Source organism: Danio rerio, chromosome 5 (genome assembly GCF_052040795.2).
Source record: "Danio rerio strain M-AB ecotype USA chromosome 5, GRCz13ab, whole genome shotgun sequence".
Taxonomy (NCBI): domain Eukaryota; kingdom Metazoa; phylum Chordata; class Actinopteri; order Cypriniformes; family Danionidae; genus Danio; species Danio rerio.
The window spans coordinates 47,875,447-47,891,931 of NC_141025.1; the positions used below are offsets into that span (position 1 = coordinate 47,875,447).

At 36.0% G+C, this 16,485-nt stretch overlaps 1 protein-coding gene across 3 annotated transcripts in view; it reads left to right on the plus strand.

Moving 5' to 3' along the window:
• Nucleotides 1-611: 611 nt before the first annotated feature.
• iqgap2 (IQ motif containing GTPase activating protein 2) overlaps nucleotides 612-16,485 on the plus strand; it is a 457,800-nt gene continuing 441,926 nt past the window's right edge. For 2 of the 3 annotated variants that reach the window (XR_015490390.1, XM_087252369.1), the window contains exons 1-2: nucleotides 612-895; nucleotides 15,187-15,286. Coding sequence is in view for 2 of the 3 variants with exons in the window: in XM_087252369.1 (XP_087108495.1) it covers nucleotides 814-895; nucleotides 15,187-15,286 (182 nt within the window). In the remaining variant the exon portion in view is untranslated. 3 annotated transcript variants of the gene reach the window in all.

Genomic DNA, 16,485 nt, shown 5'->3' on the forward strand with positions numbered 1-16,485 from the left:
TAATAATAATAATAATAATAATAATAATAATAATGATCATCATCATCACAACAATAATAATAATAATAATAATAATAATAATAATAATAATAATAATAATAATTATTATTATTATTATTATTATTATTATTATTATTATTATAGCAATAATAGTAACAATAGGCTAATAATAATAATAATAATAATAATAATAATAAATAATAATAATAATAATGATGATGATGATGATGATGATGATGATGATGATGATGATGATGATGATAAAAAAACAATGAATCGCTGACTAAAAAAGTAAGAATAGGCTATGTTTTCAAAATATAAATACAAAAATTGGATATGTTCCATAGTAGGTCTATTAAAAAAACTAAAAACCACTGAACACGAGTTTAAACAAACAACCGACCGACCAACCAAACAAACAAAGAAACAAGCAAACAGTTTTGTTTTGTAACAACACAGTTGTTTTGTAAACTGGTGAAAACGAAGCGAAAACAAATCTCTCAGGACTCGTAAATGTCCCTCAGCTGCTCTTCCGCAGGTCAGGTCCCTCATTGGGTTGAATTGAGGAGATTTGTCCCGCGCCAGCAGGTGGAGCCGCGTCCGAGTCATTTAGTGTCAGTTTCAGCTCGAGCTCACAGGGGGTTTCACCAGGTTTGACAGACGAATGAAGACACGCAGTTACCGACAGCGCTTCATTGTAAATGGGTTCGGCGCTTTACTGGGGGGCCAGTGCTATGACAGAAAGATCAACTTCTGATTTACTCTTTTGAGAAAGAATCTTGCAGCGAGAGTCAAAAAGTCCGCGCGCAGTTTATGGTGAAGCCTCAGCAGAGTTTCAGAGGAAGCAGGATGTACCATGAAGACGGAGCAAACTCTCTCAGACCGCGATATGGATGTAAGTACAGCTACTTCGCTTCATGGCAGATATTAAACGCCTATTATACTCACACATTTCGAAGCTGAATGAGGATTGATTCTGAATGAGAAGTAGTGGAATGACAGTCGAACAGAAAGAGAATGGCAAGAGTGTGCTAATCTAACGTAACTATGATCAATGAAGTGGGTACCCAAATATTTAATTCATAAACAAAAGGTGCAGTTGTTGTCTTAGGATCTCTTTTTGTCTAATCTGTTGTTTAAACGATGTGTCTAATCTGATGTTTATGTGTGTCTGTGTGTATAGTAACAGTTTTTCAAGGCTCTGCAAATTAAATATTTATTCAAGCTAATCACTGATAGGCAGATACATGATTATCATGTGCTAAGTTGAGTCATTTTTATAAACCATACATTAAAAGTGAGAAATAACTGAGGACATTGAATGATAAGAAAATAATGGACACCCAAAGTGGTGGTAGAGTACACCTCAGTGTGCATTATTTTGCATTAATTCATTGACTGTAGTCAGTTATTCCACTTAAATAGGCTACCATACAGTTACAAAATGTTGTGTCAAAGACATCAGTTTTTTGCTCAGCTCCTGTGTGTATATATATGTTTTTGACTGTTGGAACTGTCAAATATCTGAAATCATTCAGTGTATGGAGCTGAAATGTGGTCAAGACCTGCCTTAGAAGGTTCATCAGCCAATCAGAATCAGACATTCTTCTGACCCTGTTAGTAGTGTTACTGAAAGACTGAACTAATAGAGAAGTGTAAAAACTGAGGACAAAAAAAAAATGTGTATATGATTGTCAGTTTATCTCTATTTTAAACTCAGTTGCTTGTTATATTTCTTTCAAGCCAACTTCCCATTTTGCAAACTTCACATGCAAACTTCTGTGAAATTCTTAAATGACTTACAAACATGCTTAGCTATTTTCTTCTGTCATCAACCTGATCCTCAGTGTTTCTCTGACGCAGCCTGATATTTTGTTGCCTCAGAAAGGTGTTTGTGTATCCCTGGCATTAGATCTCATGCTGTGGCCTGAGCAAAGAGAAGCTCCATGTGAGTTTCTCCAGTTAAACATTACCTCTGGCCTTTGTAAAATCACCTGACAGTACAGTTTAGATATGTGAGGAATTCTGATTCAGGAGTTTATCTTTGTACGTTTTTCTAAACGCACACATTTCGCCACGCTTGTGAGACACCGTGTCTTATTGTGCACATCTAGAACAATAAAGAATGTTTAGGATGCTGTTTGCATAACACACATTTGATCTGTACTGCTAGTTGGTTGTGTGTCAGAACCTGGTAGTTTTAGATTAACTCCACCATATCAAATCTAGACTAAGATACCTTTCGGTTGACTCTTTAAACGAAGTTTGCTTAACTCATGTCAACACTCACTGGCACCAAGATCACATTCCTACTGCTGACAAGGCTGCTGGTTTCATTCTGCTGATTTAAATAGAATGTTTAGGGGTGTTGCGATACACCAATGCCTGGTAAAGCCTGATTGATACCGCTGTGTCAAGTCAACGCGGTACCACATTATGCATACTGCACCTTGCAAGTAGCCCACAGCATTGCAAGCATTTATATTTCTGCAATTTGTCTGGGCTGCTCTGGCAATAACACTTCTGAAATGGTAGTAGTCAGTTGGATTTATATGGTCAACTGACTTCAATTTGTTTGCTGTTGTTTTGCGCTTTTTAGAAATATTTGCTCCAGATAATACGTGGGATGCTAGTGTATAAGTAGCTCTTTAACAAACTAATTCATGGAAGAAAGAGACAGGAACCAACAAACGTCTTGTCCAACAACTTTAATCATAAAATAAACACAAACAAAATTATCCATATGGGGGTCCTCTGTGGGACTCAACACCCTCAGCTATATCTACTATTGGCCTCATTGTTTGAGAAAAATTATTTGAGAGATGCTTTTTTTGTGTCAGGCTATGGCAAAGGCTATGCTGGATCATCCTCATGCACTCATCGCATAAGTATGGATTGGCTTTTATGGTTTGATTTGTTTTCTGAGAAAGCAGGGCTTTTTTGCAACACCAAACATGTTTAAGAACATACACTGGATAATATGCAATCCAGGTTTATTCTGAAAACGTAGTCCTGTGAAAGTTTCTGGAGACTGCGAAATACGTCCAGGGAGTTACGTATTTTTTGCTGTTTTTGTTTTTCGCAAATCTGCGAAAGGCCACTGTGTGTGCTTTTTCGTATCTCAAATGTGTGTTCTTGCATAAACCCACCAGAAATTGCTGTCGACTGACTAAATGATTGACTGGGCGACCGGCCAATCAAATCACCCACCCTCCTTTTTCCCTAAACCCAAACAATTTTACCGATTGACCCGCCTGCCCACTTACTTCCCCTAAACCCAACTGATGGTTTACAAATGCCATCCATAAAAAGAAAAGCCCTCGCCTGATTTTTTCCATATTTTCAGATTTTACCACATTCTCACCCTGTTGTTCACTCGTTCATTTTATTTTTTGGATTCTGTTTTTGTCTTACCTGATTTCTGAAACCGCTCTTCCCCGAACTCGAACTCGATCGTCGTCATTATCTATCTGCATATTAAGTCCACCTACGTATAGGACGAGCTAACTGGACATACTAGTTGGGGCAGGAAAGCCCTCCTAACGGAGGTATGCGGTTAGCCAGTAAGCAGCAAAAGGAACGGCATCATACCGCCCCGTAGCGTTCGTTTAAAAAAATGAAATGCAGCCAGCCATACGTACCTCTGGCTACATAATTTGCAGTCTCCAGAAATGTCCATGGGTCTATGTTTTCAGAATGAGCCTGTGTTGGTAATATAAGTGTTGAACGCAAGGGCGTAGAATTGACATGGACGGAAGGGACGTGTCCTCACCAATATCCACCACTTGCTGAAATGTCCCTACCAATAATTTAATCAACTTCAAAATAAAATAATGCTCTATCAACCCTTAGTAATCTATTTGTGCACAAAGGGTTAAAGTCAAGTTTGCTATAGTACTATTAACCAAGTCTGTGCAATTAATGGAAATTCAGTTTCGATTTTGGTCTCCATGATTCTAAAAAAACAACAATCAGGATAAAACAGTTCAACTGTGTCACACAAATTTCTCTACATTCATACCTCCTCAAAGCCAGGTTGCAGTAAAATCATGTAAATTGACTTTTGCAGCATAGCACTTGATTCATCAATTGTTATTTGTATGTTTAAGTGTTTAATTTATATTAATAAGTACTTTATTCATGTTTTAAAGGCGCAAAACAATTTGTGCGATACATGTCCTATAGGGATTTATGTCCCCACCAATGTCAAGAGCGAATCTATGCTCTTGGTTGAACGTGTCACCATTTTTCTCGGAAAATATGTTTCCAAAAGTGCTGTTGAATTGAAATTCCCCCAGATGTTGGTAACAACTAATCTATAAATACAATTTACAATGTAAACTACGCTAGTTAGAAATTAAGATATGTGTAATAAAATGAACTATTGAACACATGAAGAAAGGGAGTTGTAAAAAGGCATGGAAAGCCCATACAGCAGCTAAAATCTCTCAGTATGTTAGAAAGCAACCCTGCCTCTCGTCATTGTAAACGAATATGTGACCCTGGATCACAAAACATGTCATATGCGTGTTAAATTGGCTATTGACTATCCTCAAAAATTTACGTGTGCAACATAAGATTTTTTTCACGATATAGAGTAATATTACATGACCTGAATTCAATAGTAAATAAAAATGAAAGAGCAGAGATCTTAAATCTGTCATCACCAAAAATAAAAAAGCCTTTTGTACAATTTATTAAATACATTTTCAGTAATTCAGTACTTTCTGCTTGTGTCATTCCTTTGTTATTACACATTGCACACATTATTATTATACATAACACATTTTTCAAATTTATTTTCATTCATTCATTTTTCTCCAGCTTAATCACTTTATTCATCAGGGGGTTGGCACAGCGAAAAACCCAGTACTGGGAAACACCCGTACACTTTCATTCACATTCACACACAGTGTTGGGAGTAATGTGTTACAAAAGTAATCTATTACAGTACATCTTGCTTTTTCCTGTATTGCAGTAGTGTAAGGCATTACTAATACATTTTCAGTAATATTTTAGTCAGTAACGCGTGCGTTAGAACACGTTTTTCGCCCACAACACATTAACAAATAAAAAATACAGAAGTTCTATTTCCTGTTCGTGGTTTGTAAAGATACGCGCGTGTTGTCATTAATCTCCCTCTGGCTATTGGACCTTTTAACTTTGAACGCGGAATGATTTCAGCCTCTGAGCTCGAGGTCCGAGGCTATTGGCTCAGCCCGATTCGCAGTAACGTTAAGCCCTAATACGCAGAGAAAAAAGCAGCAAATAGATGAAATTGGCAGAAGACAGTACATTCGTGAGATGGACGTACGTGCATATGGCGTTATTTCACTGACAAATGCCGTAAGCACAGTATTATAAGTTGAGAGCACATTCATGTAATACGAGCGAGCGAACACGCCAATTTCTTCTGTTTGTGGACAAAACTCCTTCCATGCACTCAAAACACTCCAAGTAAACACATGTGCGAATGATCTGCTCTCGCTTCGTCAGATGATGTAGACTTACAATTTGTGCCTTGTGTTTCCTCCTCTTTTCGTGCTTTTGCTCTCCAGAGATCCTTCTGTTCAATTGTTATCCCAGGAATGTTAATATTGTTATATTGCTACACTATTTACCTACAGGTTAAGGTAAATTCTCTTATAAATTCTAATTGTTTTGAGTGTTAGGTATACTGCCTATTTTTTAGGCTAGTATTATTTACAAGTTGTTAATGAATGCTTCAGCAAACTGTAGTATTAAGAATAGTGAACTGATAAAATGAAATAAAAAGTGTAGTTTTACTTCACTAAAGTGTGGTGAATTGTATGAATAATTAATAACAACCCTATATTGTAAAAAAAAAAAAAAAAAAAACTACAGCACTGAGTAATTAGTTTAAATTAAAACTATTGTATTTTCACAAAAGATTAATTGAAGTACTTTACTATGGTACTGTTCAAAACACTGTACATGCCAATATAAGTGTTCAGGAGCCCTTTGGAACAGCTTTTCCTCAAAATGAAGAGGATGACAGGGAAAATGTCCTCCAAAATCTCATCAACAATGTGGAAGACAACAGACACTAGTTCACATTATTGTAGTTGCCATGATAAAATGAGATTGATCGTGAGATTTATTTGAAGAGTGAATAGTACAGTAGGCTCTAATACTTTATCAAGTTTTTCTTTGTCTTTAGACTGTGGGGAAAACCGGAGCACCAGGAGGAAACCCACAGCTTTCTTTTTTTTGCTGCTCTGTTGGGTATAAGCAGTCCTATGCTGCATTTAAGTACTGTATTTACAGAATAAAAAATATAGGAAAATCTATTGACTGACATACTCATCTCTTATCCTAATCCGTGGCTCTCCTCTTATGCTCACACACTCGCTCAGCCTGGGAAGACGTGCACCACACCGAAGCTGTGTTTACTTTACTGCTTTTTTGTTTTACAACACATAATTTTGCTGCAGTTATTCGTGGCATCCAAATTACCCTGGACGATTCAACACTCGAAAACAAAGACTTATGAAAATATAGCAGAGCCTGTTATAGTTTGTAAACTCTGTGTTTATGACTTTAGAAAACGAGGGAATTTCTGCACACGTCCACACCCTGATTGGGTTTTTTGGGTCTGTGTAACCTTGACCAAGCCCCTCTCGTAAGAACATTACCAAATTTTTCTTTCAGTTTTGTCAAAAGACCAGCTACGTCCCACATGTAGATGTTGAGATGGTAAATGAGTAAGGCTGCGCAATGTATCCTGTCAGCATCGATATCACAATGTGCGAATCCGCAAGTTGATATTATAGTTGACCAGACATTAGTTAGAACATTGTGTAGTTATTACCAATTTTAACCTTTGAATGAAAGTTTATTTTGTGCATTTGTTTTGCAAATTTAAGCTATTTGAGCACACTAAATTAAATGTTTGAATTGTGGCTTAAAGATTTTTTATATATGATTATTAGTGATACTCCAATCGATCTTCCGATCGAGAACAGTATCGGCCGATAATCACATTTAATGATTGGTACTCGCTGATCTGGCAGATCTCATGAACCGATTGCAAATGTTTATGCATTTACAAGCAAGTTTTGACAATATTCTTCCAAATCCTGGTTGGAATTATTATTATTATTATTTTTATTTTTTATTATTATTATTTTTTGGGGGGTTTTCACCTTTATTTTTGATAGGACAGTATAGAGAATTGACAGGAAAGCATGGGGAGCAGAGAGAGGGGAAGGATCAGCATATGACCGTGAGGCGGAATCAAACCCGCAGGTCGCCACGAGCACCAGAGTGCATGTGTCGACAAACTAACCACTACACCACTGGCGCCGACACCTGGTTGGAATTATTAAATGAATTATTAAAAATTATATTTAACATAATATTTAATATTAAAACTTCTTGTAATTTACTTGTTGTATTAAACAGTAGTTTATAAGCCTATTTTCTTTTAAGAAGTAAGTTAAGGATTTATAGGTGTGCATTTTAACTTCTTATGCATCAAATATGCACTCGAAACTTTGTCTTCACTGAGACGCTGAATTCTTCTCTCATCATTTGCAGTGTTTCCATAATGCATTGTTAGTAATTGTTATTACTATTTACTTTTTATCTGTGTTATCTATTATGTCAAGCCCTGACCATGACATGTTCACACCTAAATGGTTAAAAGAGATTTATATGCAGCACCCTTTATTCATTCTCTTAGGTAAGGAGAGATGTCCACTTAGGTATCATACTTAGAAGGAAAATGTGCTGTATGCATTATAAAGCTTGAAGGATCCGAACCGGTACTTGGTATTGGCCGATCACCATGACAAGGTATCGGTACTTGGTATCGGCTGCAAAAATCCTGATCGGACCATCCCTAATAATTATTTACAAAATGAAAAGAATGTTAATTTACATTAGATTATTCAATGTATGTACCTTAATATGGTTAAACTCTGCAGAAAACCATAAAGCATTGTGTAATAAGGTTGGATGCCCCCCTAGCAATCGGAAAGGAGGCAGAGCACAGCGAAAAAGTATTTAATTATAAAATAAAACATAAGACACTGAATGCTGTTACTCCTCCTCGTACCTTCACAGAACTCTTATGCCACGGTCACACTAGAGTTTGAGCATGCTAAATTATGTTGTATGGTGCTGCGAAAAGGGGCAGGATTAAACAAGATGTTTAGACATTACAAAAAGCGAGCGATTGCTCCATATTTTAAATTTCTGTACTGAGAGGTCATGTTTTAATCTTCAGTTGGTCTCTTGCACATTATCACATGACACATCACATTATGCGATTTCAAAGGTTAGAGTTCACCAAGCTTGAACTTTCCAATGCAGCAAACTGCGTAACTTGTCGCACAAGCTTACGTTTCCAGTCTGTCACATTCAAATGCATATGAATGGAAGTCTATGGGGCAAAAAGTGCAGTGTGAACGCGGCTTCATGCTAAACTAGAGCAGATCTTTAGATATATGACTGTTCTGATGCTTATGAAACTGCATTAAAGTTCAAAAGCTACTACTGTAGACAATGTTGTTGATAAAAAAACAAATTCATTTTTCATATTGTTAACACCAAATTCTGACTCTATCGTCTGAATGTCACAGCAGAAAACAACATGCATTTAATGCAGGCAACTTCTTAATAGTGTTCCGTTGTCCTATTTTAGTGAGTCTGTGTGAACTGTAAATTTATTTTTCTTGTTTTTAGCTGTCAGGAGTCTCTCTGGTGTGCTGTTCTGCTGCTGTAGCTCATCTGCTTCAAGGTTTGACATGTTGTGACTCATAGATGCTGTCCTGCAGACCTCGGTTTTAGCTTATTTGAGTTATTCTTATCTTTTAAAACAGCTCAAAACATTCTGGTCATTCTCCTTTGACCTCTGACACCAACAAGCCGCTTTTATCTTCCCTTTTGTGCATCATTCTCTCTAAAATCTAAAGATGGTTGGGTTCCAGAACCACAGATAATTGGACCAAAACGATTGAGGGTTTCAATGCATTCATTTTATGGAATGAGTTTTAATAGTGATGCATAATATGATGTGCTTAAATTGCCCTCATTATCATATGAAGTAGCTGTGACCCATATTGATGCAAGAGATTGGGTGGCTGCAGTTTACTAACAGACTTCCCCTCACAACCACTATAAGTGTGCTGTGGTTTTTTGGCACAGCTTATACCAGCATTCAAAAGATCGAGTTGTTAAGATTGTTAAAAGTTTTTGGTCTAAATTCAGGTCTAATGAAAATGAAAACGAATAACTAACAGAGTCTGGAGTTTATTTTTATTTTGATATCAATTAAAAACAAATTCTCATGGTTACATAATTTCTTTGGTCTTCAGTGTTACACGATGCTTCAGAAATCACTGTAACATGTAAATTTGCTAGATTTCTTATTGTTATTAATGTTGAAAACCTTTCTATTTTTAAATATGTTTTGGGAAATAATAATGCATTGTTTCCCCAGGGATTATTAGTTGAATTAAAAAAAATCAGTTCATAGAAATTATTTGTAGCCTAATGTCCAAATGCTGTCCAAATGCTCGTTAATGCAAATTTGTAATCAGCCAATCACATGGCAGCAACTCAGTTCATTTAGGCATGTAGACATGGTCAAGACGATCTGCTGCAGTTCAACCTGAGCATCAGAATGGAAAATAAAGGTGACTTAAGTGACTTTGAATGTAGTATGGTTGTTGGTGCCAGATGGGCTGGTCTTAGTTTTTAGAAACTGCTAATCTACTGGGATTTTCAAGCACAACCATCTCTAAGGTTTACAGAGAATGGTCTGAAAAAGAGAAAATATCCAGTTCTGTGGTCACAAATTCCTTGTTGATGCCAGAGGTCAGAGGAGAATGGCTAGACTGGTTCAAGCTGATAGAAAGGCAACAGTAACCCAAATAACACAGAGACATGCAGAAGAGCATCTCTGAATGCACAACATGTCTAACCTTGAGGCAGATGGGCTACAGCAGCAGAAGATCAGACTGGGTACCACTCCTATCAGCTAAGTACAGGAAACTGAGGCTACAGTTCGCACAGGATAACGCACATGTCATAAAGCATGTTGAACATGACATTAAGTTCACTCTACTCATATGGCCTCCACAGTCACCGGATCTCAATCCAATAGAGCACCTTTGGGATGTGGTGGAATGGGAGATTTGCATCATGGATGTGCAGCCGACAAATCTGCAGCAACTATGTGATGCTATCATGTCCAAATGGACCAAAATCACCGGAATATTTCCAGTACCTTGTTGAATCTATGCCACAAAGAATTAAGCCAGTTCTGAAGGCGAAATGGGGTCCTAGTACCCGATACTAGTAAGGTGTGCCTAATAAAGTGGCCAGTGAGTGTATCTGTTACTATAATCTTGCAACATCAGATCTTACCTGTGATGTTTCCTCAAGTGTATTTTCACCTTTTAAATTGTTGTGTATATTGTCTTGTTTAAACATTTTAAACGCACAGCCTCTTTAATGAGAGAAAATATACAGCGTCTATTGTCAGTAGGACAGATTGAGATGATAAGGCTGACCTACGTAATGAAACCCCACAGAGGTTAACTGGCAAGCCCGAGCCTGTGCGTCAGGGTGAGAAATCTGCAGTGCTGTTTGCCATTACAGAATTGAATTGAACAAAGGCCAGCTTGGGATTGTGTGTCAGCAGGCTTAATTATTACTAGATGAGTGAGGGTTGTGAAAACACTTGGATGTTGGACGGTCTTGTGCTCTGTCTGATTTAATCGCATGCGAAAATGGGCTTCTCATTGCATTTCAGTTCATCAAAAGTTTTAGGTTTTTGCCTTCACTTGGTTTCTCTTCGCAGAATCTTACTGGTTAGTTTTAGTTGGATCAAACTTGAATACAGCTTTGCACTTTGCATACAACACTTTGACTTTTGTGATAGTTGTGATAGCTATTCGTAATTGGATTTTTCAAATAATCCTTCTCTTAAGTGCTTTTTGAAGATTTAATTTAATGTCTTCTTAAGTAAGACCAATTAGGTCAAAGAGAACTTTATTGCCAATTGGACCATGAAACAATAGCTAAAAAGAAAACTAAAATTGCATTTTTCCAATCACCGAATGGGAAAATCTAAATTTAACACACAACATGTAACAAATAGTGTGCACGGATCAACAACAAGCAAGTAAAACACAACATACATTTAACAGAAAAATGAAGACTATTTATAATAATCAATGTATAGTGCCGTGGTGGTCACCTCACAGCAAGAAGGTTACTGGCTCGAGCCTCGGCTGGATCAGTTGGCATTTCTGGAGTTTGCATGTTTTCTCCGCATTTGTGTGGGTTTCCTCCGGGTGCTCCAGTTTCCCCAACTAGTCCAAAGACATGTGGTACAGGTGAATTGGGTAAGCTAAAATTGTCCGTAGTGTGAGTGTGTGAATGAGAGTGTATGGGTGCTTTACAGTAATGGGTTGCAGCTGGAAGGGCATCCGCTGCGTAAGAAATTGCTGGATAAGTTGGCAGTTCAGCGACCCCAGATTAATAAAGGGACTAAGCTGAAAATAAAACGAATGAATGAATCGTGCCGTGGTAATGAAAATGCACAATACTGATATCTTGTGCACTTTAAATCAGTGATTTATTCAGTGATTCCTTTAGACTGCTTTTGAGGAATGTTCAGATTATTTTGTTAGAGGGTTTCTTTCATCACAGCACCAAATGATTCAAACTTGAACATTTTCACATGTTACTCTGGCCTTCTATCTTCTGAATTACCAAGTGAAAATAAGCATGGGATGATAACCGGTTTCTAAGTTTACCATGCTTTGGAGAAGTCAAGGTTTTAAAACCGCTTAAATTTTCAGTTTTACCAATTCTATAGTATATGTAATTTTTCTATTATATATTTGTATTTTATTTAGTTTTTTAGTGCAACATTATCTCTAGCAGAAAAAAAAACCCACATAAAAAGCTACTGATCAGCCCACGACTCAGCAAAAATCTGAAGAACAAACCACTTACTGTATAAACCAACAGTAACTTGTGTAAATCTGTGTTTTTAAAACTGATGAATAGAGCAAAAGTCAATGATTTATTTGCATTAATTTGCCTGACATGTTTATTATTCCAAAATATTTTAAATATAATATAATATAATATAATATAATATAAAATAATATAATATAATATAATATAATATAATATGATATAATATAATATAATATAATATAATATAATATAATATAATATAATATAATATAATATAATATAAAATAATATAATATAATATAATATAATATAATATAATATAATATAATATAAAATAATATAATATAATATAATAAGGCGACGCAATGGCACAGTAGGTAGTGGTGTCGCCTCACAGCAAGAAGGTCGCTGGTTCGAGCCTCAGCTGGGTCAATTGGCGTTTCTGTGTGGAGTTTGCATGTTCTCCCTGCGTTTGCATGGGTTTCCTCTGGGTGCTCCGGTTTCCCCCACAGTCCAAAGACATGTGGCACAGGTGAATTTGGTAGGCTAAATTGTCCGTATTGTATGAGGATGAATGAGTGTGTGTGGATGTTTCCCAGAGATGGGTTGCGGCTGGAAGGGCATCCGCTGCTTAAAAACGTGCTGGATAAGTTGGCGGTTCATTCCGTTGTGACGACCCTGGATTAATAAAGGGACTAAGCCGACAAGAAAATGAATGAATATTGTGTTTAATGAGGTACAAAAAGTTGTTACCCAGACATTTAAAAAACACATTTTAGAGCAGTAATCTTAATACCATGAAACCGTGATATTTTTATCTAAGGTTATCATACCGTCAGAATCTTATACGAGCAAATGTCTAATTGAAAATGTTATATAATATCATATTTTTATAGGCTTGTTGTTCGTTATCACTTCACAGTAAGACTCCATCTGTTAAAATCAGTTAATTTAACTAAATATTAAACTTTATTAATTTTGTGATGTTAAATTCTTAGTTAATGTCCAATGATGTATTAAAATCAAAAGTCATAATCACTGTTGATTTTATTCCATCAAGTAACATTTACTAAGAAGGCATTATTGTAAAGTGTTACATATTGTACTTTATAATTAATTCATAATAATTAAATGAGTTTGAATTATTTATTCACTTTGAACATGTATACACAATAAAGCAAAGTAACCTTTTTTGCAACTCAATATCAATATTGTCAATACCATAACAATACCGTACACTGTGAGAAAAGCTTCAGCAGTTAATCGCAAAACAAAAGTCTAATACAGTCATAAGCCTAATTAAAACAGATATTTTATTCATTTTTTTTACAGTGTAGGTGCCTTACAGCAAAAAATGCTGGCTTCCACACAATAAATTTGTGTTGTGAAAACATGATGAAATTAAATTAGATTATTAATCTTTACAAATTTAAGTGGATTGAAATTAAAACAATTAAGTTGTCACAAAAAACCCTCAAGAATTGTGTTGTTTCAGCTCATTTTAAATAAGTAGTTTGAACAAAGAGCAAATGTCATTTTTTTGAGTGCATATGCTTGCCTTTCTCTTTTGTTTGTGTCATAGTAAATCATAATAAGTGTCATATTTTACTATTTTATTGATGTTACAACTGGGCTGTGGAGGTACATTTGAGTCAAGGGATGGGCGATTGTATAACCAAATAACTTATTAAACCAAGTGAGGTGAGTGGCACTACATCTGCTAGTGGCCTTTCCTGTGAGTTTTGTGGTAAACAGCAGATTGTGAAAGAAATTGAGATGTGGTTGACAGTTGATCTGTGTGTTATGTTTATGTGTTAGGTTGAATGAGGGCACCGGCTCTTCTCACACAACAACACCTTTGCACAGTTTTCTTCACACTACATTTTTAGCAGTGTGTGTTGTAAATAGAATCAGTTTTTAAAATCCGGTCCTGATTTTACTTACTTGAACACAAGTGTCGGTTGCACCATGTGACTAGTGAATGAGTGTAAGAGCACTCCAAAAAGGGGAAAGTGCATAAGGCCTAGGCAATTCAGATGCCCTGCGACAGCAAGAGGAGGTGGCCGCACCACTACAACCCCCTCTACCCGCTATTCACTTTTGCCGATCAATATATATATATATATATATATATATATATATATATATATATATATATATATATATATATATATATATATATATATATATATATATTGCATCACCAGAAATGATTGAGGTCACTTGTGTTAAGTCGATAAGCCGATCTATTGATTATTGTGACAGACCTATTGTATGTAACCTTTGACTTTAATAGTAGGAACAATACGGAAGTCAATGGTTGCAGGTTTCCAGCTTCCTTCAAAATTTGTTCTACTGTGTTCAACAGAAGAAAGAAACTCAAAAATGTTTAAAATGACACAGAGGAGAGTAAATAGTGATTTATTTTTGCTTTTTGGATGAACTGTCCCTTTAAACATCCAGTTATGTTTTGGGATCACACGAGTTTGAAAAAAAGGTTCTTAAGATTTTTTGTTTTTGCTGATTACACTGAATAAGGACTGATTAGTCTCTATGTTTACTCTACTGAATCATGTTTACTGTAAATAGAGTGATGTCATCTCCACTTTACTAGAGATAAAGTGATTGCATTAAACTTGTTGTGAAGATGAAAGCGGTGGAGAAGGAATGTAGTAGCAATCATGTAAAGGAAAGCCACGGATGGTTTCATAATATTACAGTATTGACAGCCGGTAGACATGATGGTGTTACTCCTTGACACTTTTACTCACCGCATGCAGCGATGAAAGAGATGCTGATTATGTCTGCACACATGTGGATTGTGAACAATTACTCAAGCATTCATGCTTATTCAGTGTTTTGTCTGGCTGATCTTAAAGGGATTTAAGTGTGGTGTGTTTCTGATTTACTTCATTCCTTCATTTCAAATACTGTAGCTTGAGGACCTTTTCCTGTTTATTCTTCCACTGTGACTTTAAATCAGCAAATTGTCTGAAACACACAAAGCCTGAAATACATGTTGAATGTAGCTTGGCTAAGTGCCACTGTATTCATTCAATTCCTTTTGTCATAGTTTGTGACTGTATAGTAGTTGTTGTGTTGGCTGTGATACAGTTACCCTCAATGTTATTTCACAGTCAGAGGATGGGAAATAAACTCTACTCTGATGCCCGGCTTTGCATTGAGTTCTCCACTAACTGGTACTTTCCTTTGTTTATCCTACAGCCATTGTGGATGATGAGAGGCTATCGGCCGAAGAAATGGATGAGAGGAGGAGGCAGAATATTGCATATGAATACCTTTGTCATCTTGAGGAAGCCAAACAGTGAGTAGAAGTTTGTCTCTTTGCCATTCGCCAAGGAGTTGAAGGGTTTTTAACTAATGGCCCAAAATGCTACAAGGGGTTTGATTATAGTATGAGAGAATATTAGTGGAGCTTTGCGGAAAAAAGAAAAATATCTGACAAATAAAAGTAGAGTATTTGAACAAAACTTTAAAACCACATTTTAAAAAGCTAAGCTAAATATTCCCTTCTAAATTAAAATATAACTCACTTATGTGAGAGGCAAAGCTTGTGGGCAAGAATTGTAACATAAGGTTAGATTGCAATCTGAGTTCAAGTACCATTTTAAAGTTCTTTCCTGGTCAAATTTATCCCCTTACCCATTACTTTGCCCACGTCTTCCTTCCAATTATCCATAATAGATAGAGAGATAGATGGATGAATGGATTGATGGATGGATGGATGGATGGTTAGTTAGTTAGTTTTCCAAATGATGTTTAACAGATTCAGGAATTTTTCATGTACTTCCTATAAAAAATTTTCTCGTGGAGAAAGTCTGATTTGTTTTTATTTTGGATAGAATAAAAGCAGGTTTAAATATTTTGAAACCTATTTTAAGGTCAATATTATTAGCCCCCTTAAGCAATAAATATTTGATTGTCTGCAGAAGAAACTTTCCATTAAAAAGAAAAGGTCGCTAGTAATTCAGGAGGGTTAATAATTCTGACTTCAGCTGCATATATACAGTTATTTTCCTTCCTGCAATGGAAAATACAATAGAATAAAAATATGAAACAAACTGTGCTTTAAGCATCTTCACAGTAAGAAAAACACTTCAGCTACAAAAGTCCTTCAGTCAAGTGCAGTGAGGCTTTTTGTCCTTTTGTTGTTTGATTAATAATAAAAACAGTCACTGCAGGAATATTGCGCGCTGTCACTTTAATGGTTTCACAAATGAGGGTTAATATGAATAATCACTATGAATAATAATCACAAGCCATACGTACCTCCGGCTACAAAATTCGCAGTCTCCAGAAACGTCCATGGAACTATGTTTTCAGAATGAGCCTGGGTTAAATAGATAACACAACACAGCCACCACAAAACCACTGCCCTTATTTTTTACCACCCTTGTTTCCAGAATTAGTCACTGATTGTTGATTTTGAAAACAACATGTAGTCTGCAAATTGACAAATAAATTACGTAATCTGTCTAGTATCTATTATAAGAGAAAAAATAA